Here is a 23,293-nt window from a genome sequence, read left to right as displayed (position 1 = left end):
GTCATTTTATTTTGAAAAAATCCTGACAAAACCTCTACGTCAGCACGCTTGTGAATTACTCGATGTTGATATCTTTGAAATTGCTTTTGATATCCGTTAAATGTGATTAGTTTTCCACGAACATAGATAATGTATTCATTCATATCAATAAATATGTATTGCATTGTATTTATTCTTTCAGACGTGTCATTTTCGTACATTTTATTTTTCGCCATATCACTTGGCTTGAAACCTCCACCACAGTCTTTCTTAAACCCTAAACACAAATCTAAAACAGCCACACGATATTTATAGACACATTTACTATTTGATCACATCATTTAAAACCTTACGTTTTTAATTTTTCGTGCGTGTGCGTAAAAAAATAGCACCCCGTGATTAACTTGAAGAGTTTGGTATTTCGCTTTTTCGCAATTGTGAAAAGCAGGCAAACAGCAATCGCTCCTCCATTTTGTTGCCAGTGGCAACGGCAACGTATTACGTCAAGCTATTACGTCACACGCTGCCTTCAAAGACGATAGGGAAGATTTCCCTCAATGTCCCACGGACGCGCACATGTTATTGTTGTTTCCACGTCATCGGTAGGTGAGCGATGTGTCAGTTGAGTGGCTAGTCAGCGGAAAAACACAAATCATCAGTAAAAACACGACAAAGTTCTTTTGGTCCAGTTATCTCTGCGGCGCTAAGCATTGGAGAGAACTTGAAAGTGTATGGCCGAAGTGAAACACGTGATGTTCAAATTGACGGCATGTCAGTGAACGCAGCACTTGTTACAGGGAACACACGGAGCTGCAGCCGCCCGCTATCCCGACGGCGTCTCGGAATGCGTCGCGTCGCTGCAAGTTTCCTTTTTTTTTCTCCTCACTTGACTTTTTTTACTTTTAGTGAGTCGTCGCCACAAGTGGAGCAACCAAAAACAATGTAGCATTTGACCGCTACGGGCTCCGATTTACTTGTTTTTTTCTCTTTTTTTTCGTTTACTTTCATCGGCTTCTTGCACACGACACGCCACGCCGCCCCCGTCCCATTCACCTCTTGGCCTTTCACCCTTGAACCGGGAACTTTGGTTAAAAAAAAAAACAACAACAACAACAACAACAACTAGCAAACAAGTCAAGGCGTCATCGGATACGCCAAACCCCGTCTGGGAAAAGAGTCGACGCGACAAGACCTCACCATGAGGTAAGAAGCCCACCCCCATTTTGTGTTCGCCCCAACCAAAATGAACGACGACGAATCTTTCGACGTGATGGAACTTGAGAACAGCGAGTTCGACGTGACCATTTTGGAAACAACGGCTCGCTCAACTTAGTCTGAATGTCAATGAGACCCCCCCTCTCGTTAACCCCCCCACCCCACCCCGACGGGCTGTTTTTTAAGATGGGCTCTTGTGGCGGCTGACTGACTGCCTGCCTTGTCCCACGCTAACTTGCTTGTGCAGCATTTTTATGTTTTGGAATGGCGCGTGTGCTCTTTTCTGCCCCCACGCAGCCCTGGAGGGGGGGGGGGGGTGCGCACTTATTCAAAAGAGGACTGTGTGCATGATTGATCCCCCCCACCCCTAACATGGAAGAAACCCCATTGCGGATTGATTTATCTCTAACAGGAGACACACAGAGTGGCTTAATAATAATAATAAGAAGAAGAATAATAATACATTTCATTGTTAAGCGCCTTTCAAAACTCTCAAGGTCACTTTACAGTCACAGGATACATTTTTCTTTGTGGGTGAGCAGCGGCAGCCACACGCGCCAGCGTTCACTCAACCAGGAAGTAACTCAAATAGACAGAAAGCTAGCTATTTAGCTCATAGATAGTCAGCTAGCCAGCTAATAGCTATAAAATAGCTAAGTCCATAGCTAAGAGATAGCCAGCTAGATAGCTAAAATATAGCTAGCTACATAGCAAACAGATAGCCAATAGATAGCCAGCTTGATAGCTAGATAGCTAATTGACAGCAAATAGATAGCCAGCCAGCTGGATAGCTAAAAAGTCTGCCGGCCAGCTGCCTAGCTAGATAGCTAATTGACAGGTAATAGATAGCCAGCCAGCCAATTGGATAGCAAGGTAGCTAGCTAGCTAGCGAGCCAGCTCTTTGACTTTCCGAGTCAAACGAGTTGTCGCGACGAGCTGCGCTGAAGAAAAGCAGATGCTCATGAAAGTTTCAAGATGGCTTCTCAGTCCTCAGACGGCTTTTGAGCGGCGGACGTGAAACTTTGAAGCGCCGTGCTAACGCGCTTTGACACTCGAGATGGTCTCCGCATGACTCTGGGCCACACCCCCTTTTTGCCCCTCTTCCTGTTTTACCTTCAGCGTCATTTTGACTTTTGGGATCAGGACCGTATCTGCTTTAGCTTTCAAATGGACGCCGTCGCCGTTTGCTAGCCGACTTCCTCCAAATGCTAGCGCCGTTTTGATGAATCAGCGTCGGTCGGGCGCGCGGATGCGGCGAAACAGGTGTCGGCAACCCCCCGTGGCCATCTGGCCGACAGCTGCGTGCTCGCGCCTGTTCTTTACATCAAGGGTGTCAAAGTTCTGAATTTGGGAAGCCATGACAAGGTTTCATCCCTTCCGCACAACACATAACAAATCAATCAATAACTACTTTCAAAATTAAAGTAAAAAAAATAATGACTTTTATTGTGGTTGACCCGAGCTTGATTGCTAGCTAGCTTGATCGCTAGCTAACCAGTTTCAAAATTAATGTCAAAAATAGTGACTGTTATTGTGGTTGACACAAGCTTGATCGCTAGCTAGCTTGATCGCCAGCTAGCTTGATTGCTAGCTAGCTTGATCGATAGCTAGCTTGATCGCTAGCTAACAGTTTCAACATTAAAGTAAAAAAATAATGACTCTTATTGTGATTGACACTAGCTTGATCGCTAGCTAGCTTGATTGCTAGCTAACTAGTTTATTAAATGACTGTTACTGTGGCTGACACGATCTTGATCGCGAGCTAACTAGTTATTAAAGTAAAAAAATGACTTATTGTGGGTGACACTATCTTGATTGCTAGCTAGCTTGATCACTCGCTAACTAAACTTCAAAGAAGTACAGATGACGGCTGAAGAAACCTTTTCATCGATCGCTAAATTGATCACTAGCTGGCTTGATCACGAGCTAGATTGATCGCTAGGTAGCTTAATCGCTCGCGAGCTTAATCGCTAGTATAATCGCTAGTATAATAGCTAGCTAGCTTGATCGCTCGTCAGCTTGATGGCTCGCTAGCTCGATCGCTCGCTAGCTTAATCACTCGCTAGCTTGATCGCTAGATAGCTCGATCGCTAGCTAGCTGGACACATGAGCATGTAATTTCCCAAGTTTGCTGTTAAAACCTGGATCACAGGTTGCGGGAGGAGGTCATGGGGGGTCGTGCGGGGTCATGGGGGGTGGTTTGACCTCAACCACTTTGGGAGTGGCTGGCGTCATGGCGTCTTCTTTCCTTGGCTTGTCAAAAGATGCGATCATGTGGATGGAATTTGGACTGGTGGCTCCGGACAAATCCCCCCGCTGCCCCCCCTCAGGATAATCCCGTCTGATGATGACAAGCTCTATTTTGGGTGGAAGAGGAGGAGATCCGTCGGACGCAAGAATTTCGCAGGCCTTCGCGATACACCAATTGCGGCCCCCCCCCCCCCCCCAATTCCACTTTTAGCAAAGTGGGCGTCGGCTTCATTTGGCAGCGAGGCCCTCCCACGCTCAGTCGGCCTAAGTCTCGCCTGCCCGGCTGCCCCCCCCCCCGAAGTCATCCGCTCCTAAGCAGCCGGTGGACAAAACGAAGCGTAGGACCCGTCCGTCCGTCCGTCCGTCCGTCCGTCCGTCCGCCGCCTCTGCCATCCAAAAACCGAATTTCTTCTGGATTGCGGCGTTGTCGTTGGCCGGATGACTCGCGACTCGTAAGTTTCTCGTCGGGTTCCTTTGCCATGTGACGTCAAGCTCTTCATGATGATGAAGATGATGAAGAGGATGATGATGATGATGATGATGATGAAGATGATGAAGATGAAGATGTGATGATGATGAAAGTGGTGATGATGAAAATGGTGATGATGATGGTGAAGGTGAAGATGGTGATGACGAAGATGTGATGGTGATCATGTGGTGGTGATGATGATGAAAATGGTGATGATGAAGATGGTGATGATGGTATTGATAATGATGAAGATGGTGATGATGATGGTAATGACAATGATGTCGTTGGAGCTGGTGATGATGAAGATGGTGATGATGGTGATGATGAAGATGATGAAAATGATGATGAAGATGGTGATGATGGTGGTGATGGTGGTGATGATGAAGATGTGATGTGGTGGTGATGATGATGAAGATGGTGGTGATGATGGCAATTTTGGAGTCATTGACGGCGCCGGAAAAGACTGGCGTGGCATGGCTTTGTGGCCATCCATCTCTCTCTCTCTCTTTCTCTCTTTGGGCGAGAGAAAGAGAGAGAGGCAGCAGAGTCAGGTGGGCATCCGGGGGGGGGGGGGGGTGTGTCCGTCATCCGGCATCATCATCTCGCGCATGCGGGGAGTCACGGCAACAAGCCAAAAGAAGCAAAAGGCGCCAAGCCATCAAAGACCAAGAGAGGGACATCGGGGGGGGGGGGTCTGTAACGCTTGTGCCAACGGGGGAGGGGGGGGGGGGCGGTTGCCGGGAGCGTCGTTCCCACAGCCTTTTCTCACGGAGCCCCCGACAGCGCCGCAGCCTGTTGCCTGGATACCTGAGCGCCGTTGCGGCTAGCGTTGCGGCTTTGGTGAGGGAGCTCCAACTCCATCAACCTCGCTCGTCGGCGCCTTTCCCGCAACGGCGCATCTCCGTCGCCGCCCTCCATTGCTTTTCCCGATCTTCCCGACGGTCGCGGCGAAACGGCCGAGTGGACCGCCATTTGCGCCGCGGAAGGAAAACCGCGCCGGCTAGCGGGCGCCGAGCCGCCAAGACAATGAGAAGACCGCCGGGGGAAGCTTCGTAGCCCAGACGACGGCGTTCGGGAACGGCGCCGATCCCGCCGGAAGGAAAAGCGCCATGCACGTCCAGTCTTCGGCTCCGCGTGGACAATCCTCCATTTTGCTCCTCCATCCACGATGCGCGGCGGCGTCCAAAATGGAAATCCATCGGTAGGTGTTTTGCGGATGACTCCTTCTTGTGGCGCCGTCGACGTGGATTTGGGTCACGTGACATGCCGTCCGTCCGGTTCGGATGTTTGTGGCTTTGGTTTCGGGTTGGACGCCGCGAGCGCTTTCAAAGCGGCTTGGAGTCGTTTGCTTGTAGGCGCCGATTCTTGCCGTCTAGCAGCCACCACCTGGTGGCGCCGCGTCATGAGGCCTGACCCCTCACCTTTGTGCGCTTGCTACTCGACTTTGTGCGCTTGCTACTCGACTTTGTTTGGAAATCACTGGGGGAGGAGGAAACCTCCTCGCTCGGTCTTACAGTGATACCTCAGTTTACCAACCTCATTGGTTCCCGGAAAGTGCGAAAAGTTAGTCTTCCAAGCAATTAGTTCACAAAAGAAACCATTCAAATGAGAATAATCCGTTCCCAGGTCCCCGCAAAACATAATTCTCTACTAAATAAGCCTTAAAACGACACAAAATACGCAATACCTCAGTTTACAAACTTAATTGGTTCCCAGAAAGTGTGTGTGAGGTGACACGTTTGCCTTCCAAACATTTAGTTCCCATAAGAAACCATTAAAATGAGAATAATCTGTTCCCAGGTCCCCGTAAAACATAATTTTCCACCAACTAAGCCATAAAATTACACGCAATACCTCATTTTACAAACTTATTTGGTTCCCAGAAAGTGTGTGTAAGGCAAAAAGTTTGCCTTCCAAACATTCATTTCCTATAAGAAACCATTAAAATGAGAATAATCCGTTCCCAGGTGCCTATAAAACATAATTTTCGACTAAATAACACCTAAAACTACACAAAATAGACCTTATCTTATGTATAATAAATGTGATATGGTATTATAATTAAATAAACTGTACTGTACTGTATTTGTTTTATTGACCTTTGTGGTGGTCATTGATGTCGTTGCCTCTTGATGTTATCAGAGTAAAGTTGCCATGCTTTCTCTTGCAATAATACCCTCACTCACACTGTCCCCTATCGCCGCTTTTCGTTAATCCAAATCAACTGAAGTTTTTCAACCTCTTCTATTGCCTGAGAACGTTGCTTAGACAACACAGAAACACACTTAGCCACACGTAGCAACGGTCGACTTAGCATACCGTTACTGTCATACAAACACACACCTCGTTGGTGTTTTTTGAGGATCTCCTACTTCTGCTCGACCGCCATTTTCTTTTGTGTCCTCTGCGGCTTAACACTAGCCTGTGGTGGGGTCTTTTTCGGTCCTGTAATCGCAAAAGTACTCCACTTGATAACAAACCACGTCTGCGCTCAAAGAAAACGAGTCCGCCATGTCGTGTGATTTGGTTCGTCCGCTGAAAACTAGTTTGTTAGCCAAGACGATATGCTCGCGAATTTGTAAAGGCAAAAAGTTTGTTAGCTAAAGCGTTCGTAAGCTAAGGTATCACTGTACTTGCTGTGCCTGCTGGCAATGGAATTCTACTTTGGGGGTGGGAAAAAAAAACCAAGATGTTGGTTGCTATTTTTAGCCACTTGTGATGATGGCGCCTCTCGGTGACACCTCCAGTTTTTCCTTTTTCTTTCCTTTTTCTCACCACATTGTCGCTCCTCTCCTGCTCTTTTTTTTGTTCCCTCTCGCCATTGAGTGCGAGATGACTCATGGTGATGTTTGAAGGGATTTTCTGCTGCTTCCTCAGCAAACGTTTCAATGGATTAAAAAAAAAAAATGGCAACTTTGGTGTTATTGTGGAAATAAATATCACTCTATCTGTCCAGCTGGCTAGCGAGCTAATAGCTGGCTATCTATTGGCTATCTGGCTAGCTGGCTGGCTATCTATTAGTTATCTATCCAGCTAGCTAGCTATCTATTAGATATACATATTAGCTAGCTGGTTTGCTGGCTATCTGCTGACTAGCTAGCTGCCTTGCTATCTATTAGCTATCTAATAGCTAGCTAGCTGGCTGGCTATCTATTAGATATATATTAGCTAGCTGGTTGGCTGGCTATCTATTAGCTGGTTAGCTAGCTGGCTGGATATCTGTTAGCTATCTAATAGCTAGCTAGCTAGCTGTCTGGCTATCTAATAGCTAGCTAGCTAGTAGATATATATTAACTAGCTGTTTGGATGGCTATCTATTAGCTGGCTAGCTAGCTGGCAGGCTATCTATTAGCTATCTAATAGCTAGCTCGCTAGCTAGCTAGCTTTTTTATTTATTTGAGTTATTCCGGGTTGCTCACCAACAGAAAAACTGATCCAGTGACTGTAAAGTGGCCTTGAGAGTTTTGAAAGGCGCTTACAAATGAAATGGATTATTATTATTATTATTATTATTATTATATAAAGGTTTCTTCAGCCGTCATCTGTACTTCTTTGAATGTGTCGGATGTTTCACTTCTCATCCAAAAGGCTTCGTCAGCTAACTAAAATTTTGCTGGATAAAATGAGATTTTGTGTTTGTTATTTTTGTTTATTTTGCCGTTTGTTTGTCTTCCCCGCAGCGAACAGAGTATCTGCCAGGCCCGGGCGGCCGTGATGGTATACGACGACGGCAACAAGAAGTGGGTGGCGGCGGGGGGCTCGACGGGCTTCAGCAGGGTCCACATTTACCACCACACGGGAAACAACGCCTTCCGCGTGGTGGGCCGCAAGATCCAAGATCATCAGGTTAGCAAGTGGCATTACGTTGCTATCACGCTCGAGAACGCTGGCGCGTGTGGCTGCCACTGCTCATCCGCACACAAACTTATCCAGTCACTCGAAAGTGACTTTGAGAGTTTTGAAAGGTGCTTACAAATGAAATGTATTATTATTATTATTATTATTATTATTATTATTATTATTGGTGATCTCGCTCGCTAGATAGTTAGCTAGTTGGCTATCTAATAGCTATCTAGCTAGCTTTCTATCTATTTGAGTTACTTCAGGGTTGAGTGAACGCTGGTGCGTGTGGCTGCCGCTTCTCACCCACAGATAAACTTATCCAGTGACTGTAAAGTGACATTTAGAGTTTTGAAAGGTGCTTACAAATGCAATGTATTATTATCATTAGCTATTTAGCTAGCTATCTGTTAGCTATCTATCCAGCTAGCTTGCTTTTTATTAGCTAGCTGGCTTGTTAGCTGGATATCTTTTCGCTATCTATTGGCTTGCTAGCTGGCTATCTGTTGGCTATCTAATAGCTAGCTTGCTAGCTTTTTATTTATTTGAGTTATTCCGGTTTGAGTGAACGCTGGCGCATGTGGCTGCCGCTGCTCACCCACATAAAAAGTGATCCTGTGACTGTAAAGTGACCTTGAGAGTTTTGAAAGGGGCTTACAAATAAAATATATAATTATTATTCTTGAAGTTAAGCCCCGCCCTCTGGCAAATATAGCATTTGCGGCTATTTGAGGCTTGTGACGCATTTGGCCTCAAAACAAAACAAAAAAAACAACAACAACACAACAAAATGACTTTCCCCAAATATGGAAATGTGCTTCTTTGTTGCCGGATGACTTCACAACTTGGGAATTCTGCGGTAAATCCGAGCTCGTGCTCTCCCCCCCCCCGAGATGAGTTGCATTTAATATTTCCACAATTAAAAAAGGCTGTGGGGAAAATGTTTCCATCTCCATTTTCCTTTCCTGCCTTGAAACGCTGCGGAAAGACATTTTTTTTTTCCCGAAACCTTGAGCTAGCGTTTTATTCCCCCCCTGCCTGGCGGTATGGAATAGTCCACCCCCCCCCCCCCCCCACTTCCCCCGCATGGGCTGATCCATTTTCCCTTTTTTTTTTTTTTTTTCAGGTGGTGATCAACTGCGCCATCCCCAAGGGTCTCAAGTACAACCAGGCCACGCCCACTTTCCACCAGTGGCGAGACGCTCGTCAGGTCTACGGCCTGAACTTTGGCAGCAAGGAGGACGCCAACGTCTTCGCCAGCGCCATGACGCACGCGCTGGAGGTGCTCAACTCTCAAGACACAGGTAGACGCACGCCATTGCTACAAATTCAAGGTCATTCAAGGTCCAATCGAAGCCGCGTCGCTTTTCCTCATCTGTGTTTTTGCTCTGGACAGGTCCCGCGTTGCCCAGGCCGTCGCCACACGTTCAGAATGGCCCCACGCCGGAGGATATCAACCTTCGAAAAAGGTAACGTGACCCTCAACCAACTCAGATGACCCCCCTCCTTTCTTTGCGTGTGATTTATTGGCCATCGATTGGACGCTTCAAATCCGCTGATTTGATTTGACCGCGTTGGGATTTTCCATTTGTTGGATTCCAAGCGAGGACGTCACTTGCGGGACTCGGACGCATGATGTCATGGCCCCGCTACGTCAAGGCTAATGCTAACTCCGCCTCACGTGCCAGATGGCCTCCGCGCAGTCTGGCATGCGAGGCTGATTATAAATGTTGCTATGACGTGGCGCATTCTTCACGCGTGACTCACGGCTTCAGCTATCCCGCCCCCCCCCCTTTTTTTTTTCTCCCCCCGCCCACCCCTAAAAAAAATGAAAAGAAGTTGTAAGCCATCCCCGTTTTCTTGGAGCTAATTAACAGCATATTGTTTGTATTTTCTGACTCAGGACGAACATCTGTGAAAAATTACACTCCTGACCATTATTTATTTATTTTTGTTTGCGGGGGGGGGGGCGGTGGGAGCGCTGGCCAGACCTCTAGCAATGTTTTTTTTTACCTTCCACAAGGGGGCAGAAGTTCCCTTTTGTCCATATTAGCGCTATGCTCCAGCTTCGGCTGTTGTTAAAGCGCAATGCAAACCACACTCTTAGCTAGCTAGCTACCTCTCCAACTATCATGCCAGATTGCTATCTATTTGATTTTGCTAGCTAGCTAGCTATTTTATCTATCGAGCCATCCATCCATCCATTCGGGTAGAATGAACGCTGGCGCGAATGGCTGCCGCTGCTCACCCACACGCAAAAAAGAAATTCTTATCCCGTGACTGTAAAGTGTCCTTGAGAGTTTTGAGAGGCGCTTAGAAATTAAATGGATTATTATTATTATTATTATTTATTATTATTATTATATGTATGTGTTACATTGTATTTTGGACAGCTGTCCTCATTTTAATAATAATAATAATCATCATCATCATCATCATAATAATACATAATAATAATAATTTAATTTCTAAGCCCCTTTCAAAACTCTCAAGGTCACTTTACAGTCACAGGATCAGTTTTTCTGCGGGTGAGCAGCGGCAGCCACATGCGCCAGCGTTCACTCAACCCGGAGTAACTCAAATAGATAGAAAGTTAGCTAGCTAGCTAATAGATAACTAAGAGACAGATAATAGCTAGATAGTGACTAGATAGGTAGTCAGCTAGCCAGTGAGATAGCAAATAGATAGCTAGATAGCTAGCCAGCTAGATAGCGAATAGATAGCAAATAGATAGCTAGCTAGATAGCCAGCTTGCTCGTTAGATAGCAAGTAGCTAGCTAGGTAGGCACCTAGCTAGTTAGATAGTGAATATTAGCGCTTTGTTCCAGCTATAAAGCGCTATATGAACCAACATGGATGTATTGTATTGTATTTTGGACAGCCACCCTCATTTCAAGCCCCAATAACTCCAGATCCATATAACTTAGGAATTAACTGCGATTCAAATAACAATGACAAAAATCGTGGCACTGAAGTGGACACATTTTTTGCACTTCACATGAGGTGTAAATAATGTGCTGCGCTATAAATAGCTACGCTGCACGTGGGAGTGGGAAAGGGGGTGGGGGCCCGATACGTGAAGGGTGCGCGTTAATGTATTGAATCAAAACATCGAATATGCTGCGGATTTCCGCTCAACAAGCGGACACGCTACCATTTAGCCTAGCTTGCGCTGGTGTGCTTTTGGCTCGGATAACATTTGGGGTGGGGGGTGGGGGGTGGGGGGGCTATCATATGCTAACGAGATCCTTGGACCGGAGTGGGCCCATATGGTTGGTCCGTCCGCCCGCTTGACTTTTGGCCGCCGCTAACGTCCAGCTGGCTAACACATTCTGCCAGATTTTGGTGTCGTGCAACATTTAGCGGCCTTGTCGCAACAACTGCTCAAAACAGACCACAAGGCGTTCTCCCGGTGTAGCCCACATACCAAATTAGCATTAGCAAGTACCGCTCCACTTTGGAGCCCTTAGAGCATGGTGTCCAAGTCAAGGCCCGCGGGCCAAATCTGGCCCACCACATCATGTTTTTCAGCCCGCGGAAGCAAATCAAACTTTAGAAATTGCATGCTCATCTATCAAACTAGCCAGATAGCGATTAAGCTAGCAAGAGAATCCCTTACATCACAGGTATGCAAGTCAAGGCCCAGGGGCTCATGATTATGATTATGATTATGATTATTACGAGTCACATGTCTTGTTTCCCCCCCAATTCCAATCCAGGCAACAACTGCAAGAGCAGCAGAAGCAGAAGGAAGCGGAAAGAGAACGCCTGGAGCGCCAATGTCAAGAACGGGAACGTCAGGAGCGAGAGACGCAAGAACGCGAGCGTGAGGAGAGGGAACTTCGGGAAAAGGAGGCGTGCGCCGAGAGGGAGCGAGCAGAGCGAGCGGAGCGTGAACGTCAGGAGCAGCAGGAGCGCGCCCAGCGCGAGCGCCTGGACAGCGACAAGGTGGAGCGAGAGCGGCGCGAGCACTTGGACAAAGAGCAGCAAGAGTGGCAACGAGGGAGACGCATCTCCAATGCTGGTGAGACCCCCCCCCCACCCCCCAGACCCCCCACGTGTCGATCAGGTTTGACGTATTTGTTCCGATTCTGTCACTTGATAAATATGTGGTTTTAGCATCAATAGCATCGACGTCCATTAGCTCTTAAAGGCACGGTCGCGTTTTGACTTTTTTCTATTTGCTATCCATTTGCTATCTATTTAGCTACCTAGCTGCCAATCAATTTGCCATCAATTTGCTTTCCATTTGCTATCTATTTGCTATCTAGCTAGCTACCTAGCTTGCTATCCATTTGCTATCTAACTAGCTACCTAGCTGGCTATCCATTTGCTATCTATTAGCTGTCTGGCTGGCTAGCTAGTTATGTAGCTGGCTATTTATTAGCTATCTGGCTGTCTAGCTAGTTAGCTAGCTGTCTATCTATTAACTAACTAGCTGGCTACTTGGCTGGCTATCCATTGGCTATCTATTTGCTAACAATTAGCTATCTGTTGGCTAACTAGCTAGCTTTCTATCTATTTGAGTTACTTCCGGGCTGGCGCGTGTGGCTGCCACTGCTCACCCACAGAAAATCTTATCCTGTGACTGTAAAGTGACCTTGAGAGTTTTGAAAGGCGCTTAGAAATGAAATGTATGATTGATGTTATTATTAATAATCGTAATCAAAATAATAATAATTTCAGGTTGATGAGCTCATCGGAAAGGATGCCAGCGTGATGGCACGCTTGGTTGCCAGCGTGGCCTTATTAGCATGCGCACGCATGACCGCGCATGAAAAACGACACAGTTCAGCAGCGTTACTCACGAGCTCAAAATACACCAGGGGGGGCCAGCGTTCACTCAACCCGCAAGTAACTCAAATAGATGGAAAGCTAGCTAGGTAGCCAGCTAATCTCATCTAATCGAATTTTAATGGATGTGTTAGCGTTTCACTTTGTACTTTGCACTTTCACCTTTTGCTCTCGTCCACAAATGTCAGACGTCATCATTTTTTTTTAGGGGGGGGGGGAGGGGTGTAGGTCACCTTGGTGCTTGTCGACAGCAAAACGGGTAACATCCGAGTTACGACCGGTGCGAGTTACGACCACCCTTACTTACGACCACGACCGCCAGACCCCTTTTTGTTTTTTAAATTCTACACCTGGCACCGCAACGCGCAAGCAGCTGGCAACGTGTATACGACAATTTTGGCCAGCCAGCATGTCACACATTCGCACAGCAATCTACTGCGCCACTACACTCAATACAGTAGTTATACAGTGCAGATACCGTCTCTGCTTTTTTTTCCTTCGGCATCCGCCTAAGTGGTAAGCATAACATTTATAAATGAACTGTATATAATAATAATAATAATAAATAATAATAATAATAATAATAATAATAATAATACATTTCATTTATAAGCGCCTTTCAAAACTCTCAAGGTCACTTAAACAGTCACAGGATAAGTTTTTCTGTGGGTGAGCAGCGGCAGCCACACACGCCAGCGTTCACTCAACCCAGAAGTAACTCAAATAGATAGAAAGCTAGCTAGCTATTCAATAGATAGTGAATAGATAACCAGCTAGACAGCTAGCATTATAGCTAATAGATAGCTACCCAGCTATCTATCTAGCTAGCTAGCTATCTAACTAGATAGCTAGCTAGCCAGCCAGATAGCTAATAAATAGCAAATAGTAGCGGCAGCCACAAGCGCCAGTGTTTATTCAACCCAGAATTAACTCAAATTAATAGATAGAAAGTAAACAGTTTTGTATACATTACAGGTAGAGTTGTACCGTAATAAAAATAGAAATATAAAATGATAAAAAGGACACAAGTTATCAAAAAATGACACAAGTTATCAAATATATAAATGAAGTGTAAACAGTTTGGTATTAAATCAAAAACGTTAAAAAGCAACAGATTGACATCGTATACTATCCTGTCGTGTAAACGTCACGTCGGCCATTTTGAATGGATTTGGACTTACGACCGTTTGACTTAGGACCGTTTTCTCGCAACGCAACCCGGTCGTAAGTCGGATGTTACCTGGAAATGAATGTCCAGAGGATCGAGCTTGTGCTTTTCGACTTACGACCCTTTGACTTACGACCGTTTTTGTCGGAACGGAACCTGGTCGTAACTTGGATGTTAGTTGTACTTTGAAAATAGTTGTGGGTAGGGCGGAGGCAGCAAAATGCACGGAATGCGGTCAATGTAGATAAAATGGACATCGTATACTATCCTGTCGTGTCAACGTCACGTCGGCCATTTTGATTGGATTTCGACTTACGACCGTTTGACTTAGGACCATTTTGTCGTGACTATGATGTTGCCAAAATAGTTGGGGGAGGGGGCTCTGGAGAACAGCAAAGAAATGTGAAAAAAACAACAGGACGTGAGGTAGCATGCGGTTGTTTTGCTTCCCGTCCGTCTGGAAATATTTCTCTCTTCGCTTTGCTTTCTCTGTGTTGTTTTTTCATTTTTTCCCCCTTTGGCACTTTTGTCAATCTTCGCAGCATGTGTCCGCTAACAAAAACGCCCCCCCCCCCCACTTTGACTATGTTTAACCTAAAATCAAACTGTGGTTTAGCTGTGCTCTTGTTCTTCTTCCTTTCTTGCTTCATCTGCTCCATTCTCTGTTTACCCCCCCCCCCCTTACCGTCCTCCACGGGTGTCTCTCCCCTTCCCCTCCCGCCGTCATCGTCCGGCTTGTTGGCTCCGTGCGACTAGCATTCGAAAGCACTCTGTGCACGCCCACTCCGGCGGAGTCGAGCAGGACGTCGTCCACTCCGGCGTCTCCCTCGGCCGCCGCGCCGCCCGCGCCGCCTCTGAGGCACTCGGCGTCCCGCTTCGCCACCTCGCTGGGCTCGGCCTTCCACCCGGTCCGACCCCAGTACGCCACCGTCCCGAGGAGACAGCAGGCCCCGCCTCCCGCCCGGCCCCCCAACCCCGCCGCCGCGCCCAGGTCGGCGGCGTGTTCGGCCTACGGTTTCACCCCCCTGCCCCCGTCGCCTCCGGTCATGATCAGAAGTCCGCCCGGGAAGGCCGCCGGCCCGCGGGCGCTGGCGCCGTCCCCGCCGGGCCAGAAGCCCCCCTCGCCGTCTGCCGACGGCCCCCCCGCGTTTCCCGCGCCCTCGCCGGTCACCGCCGTGCCGCCCGGCCAGCCGGCGGGCGCAGGCTGCCCGACCCCGCCGCCTCCGCCCGCCCCCCCGCATCCCTCTCCATGCGTCCGCTCGCCCCCCTCCTCATCCCGTGCTCCCGGTTTGCCCTTTCCCTCTACAGCGCCCGCCGTCGCTTCCGCCGAGCACCTCGCCCTCCCTCTCCCGGAGGGCTCCGGGGATTCGGACGCGGCGCCAAGTCCGGCAAGCCAACAAGTGCACTCGGGGTGCTCCGGGGTGCCTCAGGGTAAGGTCTTCAGTCCACTTCCCATCCCTGTCAACCGGCCGTCGTTTGCCGTTTTCTGTACCATTTTTGCACATGTTTTAGATGCGTACAGCATACAAGAAAGTTTGTCCGGGAAACGTAAAAAAAATGCGACATTAAATGTAGAGATATTTTCGATTCCCTTTTCGTCATGAAATATGAGCAGTAATGTTAATGATAACAAATATTGCTCGAGTGATACCTCGGTGATACCTCGCTTTACGAACCCCTTGATATTTTGTGTACTTTTAAGGCTTAAAAAAGTAGAAAATGATGTTTTATGGGGACCTGGGAACGAATTATTCTCGTTTTAATGGTTTCCGATGGGAAATTAATTTTTGGGATACACACTTTTTGCCTTACACACTGTGTCTGGGAACCAATTAAGTTCGTAAGCCAAGGTACCACCGTACTTGATTATTGCTAGAAATATGTTATAACTTGTTAAAAGTATATACATGTGAAATTTGGTGAATAAAATTGCGCAATGAAATATTAGATCGTTTTTTTCTCAGTAAGTAAGGAAGCCATTAGTAAGGTCACACACAGTGTCTCGCAGGTTGACATGTGTGACTTCCTGTTGCTTGTTTATGGCTTTGAACATGCTTTCGTGCATGTCAAGCGTGTTTTTTTTTTTTCATTTTATTTTGCATTGTAAAGGTCAAAAGGTCAAGGGTTGTGTCACCAAGCACTTGTTTGTTTGTCACCCGGCAACAGACAATGTCCAGCCAGTGGGGTTGCCCACGCCCACTTCCACTCCGACCCCTCCCCCTGCCCCGCCCCTGCCACCCTGCTCTACTGTGACATCATCGGCCGCCGCAACACCGTCCGGACACCCTCCCCCACCGCCGCCTCCGCCTCTGCCTCCTACGTTGACCCCGAGTGGGACCCCGACGTCGCCGCCCGGGGCTCCTCCTACTCCTCCTCCTCCCGTGGGGACCCCGACGCCTCCCCCGCCGCCCCCTCTTCCCGCCAGCCTTCTCTCGCCCGGCGACGAGCGTCCCGCCTCGGGTCTGGCCGCCGCCCTGGCGGGAGCCAAACTGCGCAGGGTGCCAAGGGTAGGAGGCACATTTGACATTTTAACACATTTTGACCGTCAAAAAGATGTTATTGATCGGTGTTTAAAACGATGACACTGCTGAGTTGTGAAAGGACAACCGACACCATTTGTTTGTTTCCGAACTGACATCAGAAAAACGTTTTAGAGCATCTACAATAAACCAAAACACGCAGGCTAATACTAACCATAATAATAACCATAACAACAATAATAATAATAATAACTCAAATAGATAGAAAGCTAGCCAGCTAGCTAACAGATAGCTAATAGATAGCCAGCTAGACAGTTAAATAACTAGCTAGATAGCCATATAGCTAATAAATAGCCAGCGACATAGCTAGCTAGCTAATAGATAGCAAATGGATAGCCAGCTAGATAGCTATTTTGTAGGAAAACCGACTTTATGCGTGTTACCGTTATTTATGTACTTTTCCTTCTAATGTTGCGATGTTTTCAGATGAAAAAAAGTACCCAAAATGCATTGTGTGTCGCTTTCTCGGTCAGGGGCGTTTCCTGACGTGACGTCACGTCAGGCATCGTCATCAACTCAAAAACAAAACTTCCTGAATATTCAGTGCGAGTCTTAAAACTTAAAATATCTCTATATGCGCTCAGTAAAAGTCATTTGAAGTCATTTTGACCAATTATAGACGCAACTTGTCCGGAGGTGTCGGTTGTCCTTTAAGGGGAACTCATTTTGAAAGCGTTTCCAGGGTGACGATGCAGGGGCGGCTTTGGCAGCGGCCTTGTTGGGCTCAACGGGGGCCAAATCGGATTCCAGAGGGAACGGACCTCTCCCAGCAGGAGGCGGCGGGCTCATGGAGGAGATGAGCGCCTTATTGGCAAGAAGGTACCAACATTGACTGTGGGTTTTTTTCACGTGGGTTGGGAAATAGCAAATAATAAGAAAAGCATCCCCACGCCATTTGACTCCTCGTGTCCTTAATAGAAGAAGAATTGCTGAAAAGGGGTCCGAACCCGAACCCGAACACAAATCGGTGAGTCCGTTCATTTTTATTTTTATGTCTGCCACGATGACGTTACAAATATTCGCTATACTCTGATTTGGGGGGGGGGTGAATTATTTGACTTTGTTGTTTATCCAAAAGGAGGAGAATGACATCACAACGACCCCCAAAGTGTCAGCAGGTAGCACGCCAGGTTAGTCAAAACAAAAATATATCTAAAATTATAGATATACAGAGAGAGAGAGATGGCTAGCTAGCGAGATAGAGATGCTGTCTAGCGAGATAGAGATGCTAGCTAGCGAGGGAGGTAGAGATGGCTAGCTAGCGAGAGATGTAGAGCTAGCTAGTGAGTGAGGCAGAGATGGCTAGCTAGCAAGAGAGAGGTAGAGATAGCTGGCTAGCGAGAGAAGTAGAGATAGCTAGCCAGCGAGAGATGTAGAGCTAGCTAGCTAGCGAGAGAGGTAGAGATGGCTAGCTAGTGATATAGCGATAGCTAGAGAGTAATATAGATTTAGAGAGAGAGATCGCTAGCTAGTGAGGGCTATAGAGCTAGCTAGCTAGATATTGAAGCAATGTCATTGTTTGTTCCCTCCCCCAACAGACATGCCTCGAAAGCCATGGGAAAGAACAAACAACAACACTATGAATGGTAGCAAGTCACCAGTGATCGGAAGGTACTGTACATAATAATCATAATAATAATAATAATACATTCCATTTCTAAGCGCCTTTCAAAACTCTCAAGGACACTTGACAGTCACAGGATAAGAACAAAAAAAAATTCTGCGTGTGAGCAGTGGCAGCCAGAGGCACCAGCCGTCACTCAACCCGGAAGTAACACACGCATATTTATTCAGAATTCCAACTTTTAACTCAGAATGCAAATATCCCCCTTATGGGACTAATCTATTAGCTACCTAGCTAGTTAGCTAGCTATTTGAGCCAGGAAAAATATTAGCTATCCAGCTATCTATTAGCTATCTAGCTATCCATTAGCTATGTAGTTAGCTTTCGATCTATTTGAGTTATTGCGGGTTGAGTGAACGCTGGTGCGTGTGGCTGCCGCTGCTCACCCACAGAAAAACGTTATCCTGTGACTGTAAAATGACCTTGAGAGTTTTGAAAGGCGCTTATAATTGAAATGTATTCTGATTATTACTTAGTTGAAATCTCCCGCTCTCCTCTTTCAGACCCAAATCGACTCCGACACCGACTGCTTCCTTCAATGCCAACGGCGTGCCGACAGAAGCTGTGGACTACGACCGATTGAAACAGGTTAGCTTACCCAATCGTTAGCGGCTTGTCCAATAGAAAATGGCCGCTTCAAAATGAACTAATTCACTGCCATTCACCAATTGATTCGGGGTGATTCGAACCCATTTGTTCGGGTGCCGATAAAGCGCTGGTCAGACCTCTAGCAATGTTTATTTCACTTCCATGAGGCTTTTAACAACAGCTGTTGTTAAAGCGCGATATCAATGTATTTTGTACAGCTGCCCCCATTTCAAGCTCAGATAACTCCAGACCCATATCATTTAGGAATTAACTGTTTTTTCAGATGAAACAAGAGAGTCTAAGGTTTCGTACACTGCATTTAATGTTGTAGTCCTAAAATTTAATATGCTGTATAGCCCAATTTGCTCTGGGTTGTTTTTGTTTTTTTTTCATGCTTTGGTGCCGATAAAGCGCTGGTCAGACCTCTGGCAATGTTTTTCCTTTCCACAAGGGGGCAGCATTTGGCTTTTGTCCATGTTAGCGCTTTGTTCCAACTTCAGCTGTTGTTAAAGCGCTATACAAACCAATATGTATGTATCGCATTGTATTTTGGACAGCCACCCTCATTTCAAGGTCATGTAACTCCAGACCCATATCATTTAGAAATTAACTGTTTGTTTTGTGATGAAAGAAGAGAGTCTAAGTTTTCTCAGTTTTTGTATTGTATTTTGTACAGCCGCCCCACTTTCAAGCTCATGTAACTCTGGACCCATATAACTTAGGAATTACTTTTTTTTTCTAATGAAAGAAGAGAGTGTAAGTTTTCTATCGCGGCATTGAATGTTGATGTAGTCCTAAAATTGAATATTCTGTGTGTCCTGGAGTTTGAGTGACAATGACAAAAACCCCGGCACTGGAGTGGACACATTTATGCACATGGTTTGGCAGTCAATGAGTTAAAAAAGCTCGCGTCAAGCCGCCATCTGATTGAAAATGAAGCTTCATCACCCAAATGTCCTTTTTGTTGTTGTTGTTGTGCTGTAGGACATTATGGATGAGATGAGGAAGGAACTGTCCAAGCTCAAAGAGGAACTCATTGATGGTAAAATAGAAATAAAAAAAATCACAAATCAAAGCACCTGAGTGGCATGAAGCTAATTTTTTTTTCTTCTTGTGTGTCGTTAGCAATCAGGGAGGAACTGGGCAAGTCCAGTACAGCATAGAAGATCCGGAGTCCCGCTTGGTTGGACAAATCCAAATTTGCTTCAGTCCATTTGGGCCACTTCCTGGAAAAATCAGACCACATGGCCGCCCCACCCCCCCAACAACAACAAGATATCAAAGATGGCAGTCGCCATGACGACCGAGGCATCAATCACGAATATGGAGATCCTGAGTGACGTTTGTATAACGCGCAGAAATGACACTCCTTCTTTGTTTTCCTTCACAATTGTGGTCAAGACTCCTGCGGATGCATCCTGGACGACTCGGCGCTTTTGAAAGAAAAATCTTTATGCAACAACAACAACAAAACAAAACAAAAAACACTACTTTTATCCTCAAAATGAGGAAAAAAAACCTCCAAGATACAGTGATACCTCGGTTTACCAACCCCTTGGCTTACGAACTTTACAGAAAGCTAGTTAGATAGCTAACAGATATCTAGCTAGAGCTAATAGATGGCTAATAGACATCTACCTTGTTCTGACGATAAAGCTGCCAAAGCTTACAGGAATCATTCAAGATGGCCACTCAGAATCAGAATCATCTCCATTCTATCAAGCCATCAACGACCATCACAAAGGTCAATAAAACCACTTTATTATACAGTACAGTTTATTTCTTTCGTTGTAATAAGTTCATCCTGTCTACTTGATATCTATTTGAACACCTACAATACACTGTCGGTAAGTAAAGAATATGTTTTAAATTACTTTATTTCTTTAATTACAATAGCATAGCACATTTATTCTACATAAAATAATAATAGTTTAAAGGCTTATAAAAGATGTTTTATGGGGGCCTGGGAACGGATTATTCTCATTTTAATGGTTGCCTATTGGAAATTAATGTTTGGGATACACACTTTTCGTCTTACACACTCTGGAAGCAATTAAGTTCGTAAGCCAAGGTATCACTGTACTGTCAATTCCATTGGTGCAGAAGCTAATCACATTTTTTTCTATTAAAAGGCATGTTTTATGAACAATCGGGGATGGAAACCCCCCCCCCCCCCACTCCGTAATGCCGTAGCGGTAGCAGTAGCGCTGCCACTGCCGGACGCTGCGAAGCTCGTCTTCCTCCGATGCTATTTTCACTTATGTACAAAAGAGAAAAGAAATTATTTTGAAACAAAAACCAAACAAACATGGACGTGTTCGGGCCATCATTGTCATTGTCAAGGTCACATGACGTGGCTTCATCTTTTGTCAAGGTCACATGACGTCGTTTCATCTTCTTTGTTGCTGGGCGAAGGTCCCACCATGGCGGCCATGTTGCTTTCTTAGCTTCATCGCGTGAAAAGATTTTTAGTTTTTCTCTTTTGGACGAAGCAAAAGAAAAAAATCTGCCAAGAAAATTCACACGTTTATTACAAGCAATAAGTGTAGCATCTGGTGTAACTCCGCCCCTCCCTCTGCCTCCGCCCCATCCACGCCCCCAAACTGTGTCTCTATTAGGCCAATCAGAGCCATGTGAAACTCCCAACTACTGTTTTGCAACCATGTCGGTCGCCTCGTTGTTTGTTTCCCGACTATTAAATCCAATCAGACTGCATACCGTATTTATTTGAGTATAATGCGCACACGTGTATAACGCGCACCCCTAATTTTCTATTAAAAATCGGTATCAAATTTTGTTTTGGTGGGCGAGGAAAGTAAAATGAAGCGTAGCTAAAGAAATGGTGTTGAACAAGCTGGCTAGCTGTTGGCTATCTATTAGCTATTTATTTGCTATCTATTAGCTAGCTTGCTTTCTATCTATTTGATTTACTTCAGGGTTGCGTGAACGCTGGCGCGTGTGGCTGCCGCTGCTCACCCACAGAAAAGCACCGGCAGCCACACGCGCCAGCGTTCACTCAACCCACTCATAGAAAGCTAACTAGCCAGCTAATAGTTAGCTAATAGCTAGCTTGCTAGTCAGCCAGATATCTAATAAACGAAATGTATTATTATTATGCCTATCTTTTTGCTATCCATTTGCTATCTATTAGCACATGTAGCTATGTAGCTGGCTATTTATTAGCTATATGGCTATCTAGCTAGCTAGCCAACTGTTTAGCTGGCTATTTGCTATCTCTCTAGCTAGCTAGCTATGTAGCTGGCTATGTATTAGCTATATGGCTATCTAGCCAGTTAGCTGGCTGTCTAGCTGGCTCTCTATTAGCTATCTGTTAGCTAGCTGGCTAGCTTTCTATCTGAGTTACTTCCGGGTTGAGTGAACTCTGGCGCTTAGAAATGAAATGTATTATTATTATTATTATTATTATTATTATTATTATTATTATTATTATTCCACGCTAGGCTTTTTTTGTTATTTGTTTTTGGGTTTTTTTTTCTATGAAGTACAATCAGATGTTGACCTCCAGGAGTTAAGGGGAAATCTTCACACTTAGTTTGAACGACACGAACGTCCTTTACACCAGTAAAATCTGTTGGAAAAAAATAGTTGGAGCTGTGTGGGAAGGGGTGGAATTAGAATATTCTGGAAACACTTGTATTGGTTTATATGAAGGGCAAAAGGAATCGGAATTTTGCAAAGTTGGCGAGGAGGAGCGTGCAGAGGTCAAAGGTAAGGCACGTTTGGTGGAAAGGTTGTGTTCTTACAACATCCGCGTGGTGGACTGTATTATACTTGTGTTCGTGTTAACGAGTCTTTTCTTACGTGCTTAATATTTTCGTTTTGTTTGCGCTGAGTTCAATAAAAATTGCAATACGAGACATAAAAGTTACGTATTGGTCAATCTGTTTAGCATGCGCAGAGAATACTTCCTATTCCCGCCAATTTTTATGACGTTTCACATCACGTGGTACATATTCCGCCAGTCAATTCAAACTTTCCTCAGATGCCGGAAAAGGAGACACGTCAGGAAGTGCCATGGCACACAAAATGACAGTAGGTAACCTCTCGAGTCAATCCGGGGATTGACGTAATTTTGGCGTTTCCTAACTTGTTGCGCATCGGTCAAAGTCGTCTTTGCCGCTCGCCTGGGCAGCTTGCTTTTTTTTTTGCGCCGTATCGAACGTCGCCATTTTGGGTGGGAGCTCGTCATTTTGTGTTGGATTGTTGCGTTTGGGTCCCTGTCGTTGCCTTGTTCATAATGCCCGAAATATGAGCGCAGCGCCTCGCGTTTATTTGACACGCGGTTGTTCTGATTTTGGTGTGTCAAACGGTTGACTTGCTCGCTCACGTTGTTTTTTTTTTTTTCGCCTTCTGTGTCATAAATGAGTGTTTATTCGCGTTTTGGGGAAATGTAGGTGGTCGTACGCGAGCGCGCCTTTTTCCCTTTTAAAACTGTGTTTGCAAACTTACAAAGCGTTCTTTTCAATATCATTGTTTGAACCCGGAACCTCCGCCGTGAGGTCGACGGGCTCGCCACTGGGTCACCAGGCCGCACTTCCCCTCGTGTCATTTTGCATAATAATACTAAAACTAATAACACGTTTAATAAGTAAAAGCGACTACACGCGTGTCGCTCTGAAAAGTCGCGAGGTAACAAATGGATATTGAGTTTGAAATATCCTACGGTAAGTAATCATTGAACTCACCGTGTGCTGACTGGACAGAAGGAGTGAGCATGATGCAGGTAGGTGCAAGTTGCTTTTTTTGCTGTACAAAAGGGGCAATCATTTCATGGTTTTCAACAGGGGTGTTTACTGAAGTGAACA

At 45.9% G+C, this 23,293-nt stretch overlaps 1 protein-coding gene across 4 annotated transcripts; it reads left to right on the top strand.

Annotated features, from left to right (window-relative positions):
* Positions 1-782: 782 nt before the first annotated feature.
* Positions 783-22,352, top strand: enah (ENAH actin regulator). 4 transcript variants are annotated; one of them, XM_089021803.1, is made up of 14 exons: positions 783-1,182; positions 7,594-7,759; positions 8,880-9,057; positions 9,150-9,222; positions 11,473-11,777; positions 14,472-15,146; positions 15,882-16,222; positions 16,938-17,074; positions 17,174-17,222; positions 17,334-17,385; positions 17,794-17,866; positions 18,383-18,467; positions 19,452-19,509; positions 19,593-22,352. In XM_089021803.1, exons 1-14 carry the CDS (start codon positions 1,178-1,180, stop codon positions 19,628-19,630), a joined length of 2,235 nt encoding a protein of 744 aa, XP_088877929.1. In that variant the 5' UTR covers positions 783-1,177; the 3' UTR covers positions 19,631-22,352. The 4 variants fall into 4 exon arrangements, with proteins under 4 accessions (XP_088877929.1, XP_088877928.1, XP_088877927.1 ...); XM_089021802.1 differs by lacking the exon at positions 783-1,182 and adding an exon at positions 3,645-3,896; XM_089021801.1 differs by lacking the exon at positions 783-1,182 and adding an exon at positions 4,614-5,114.
* The last annotated feature ends 941 nt before the right edge of the window (positions 22,353-23,293 follow it).

This window comes from Hippocampus bargibanti, linkage group LG19, assembly GCF_051943395.1.
Source record: "Hippocampus bargibanti isolate YZ-2025 linkage group LG19, ASM5194339v1, whole genome shotgun sequence".
NCBI lineage: Eukaryota > Metazoa > Chordata > Actinopteri > Syngnathiformes > Syngnathidae > Hippocampus > Hippocampus bargibanti.
This window is presented reverse-complemented; position numbering and strand designations above follow the sequence as displayed.

What these genes read in the sequence shown, in the direction of transcription:
- enah (XM_089021801.1), top strand. Translation starts at nt 5,023, where the DNA reads ATGCACGTCCAGTCTTCGGCTCCGCGTGGACAATCCTCCATTTTGCTC. An exon ending in CCGAACCCGAACACAAATCG is followed by an intron (nt 17,223 to 17,333) that starts GTGAGTCCGTTC and finishes TTTATCCAAAAG; the next exon opens with GAGGAGAATGACATCACAAC. An exon ending in GTCAGCAGGTAGCACGCCAG is followed by an intron (nt 17,386 to 17,793) that starts GTTAGTCAAAAC and finishes CTCCCCCAACAG; the next exon opens with ACATGCCTCGAAAGCCATGG.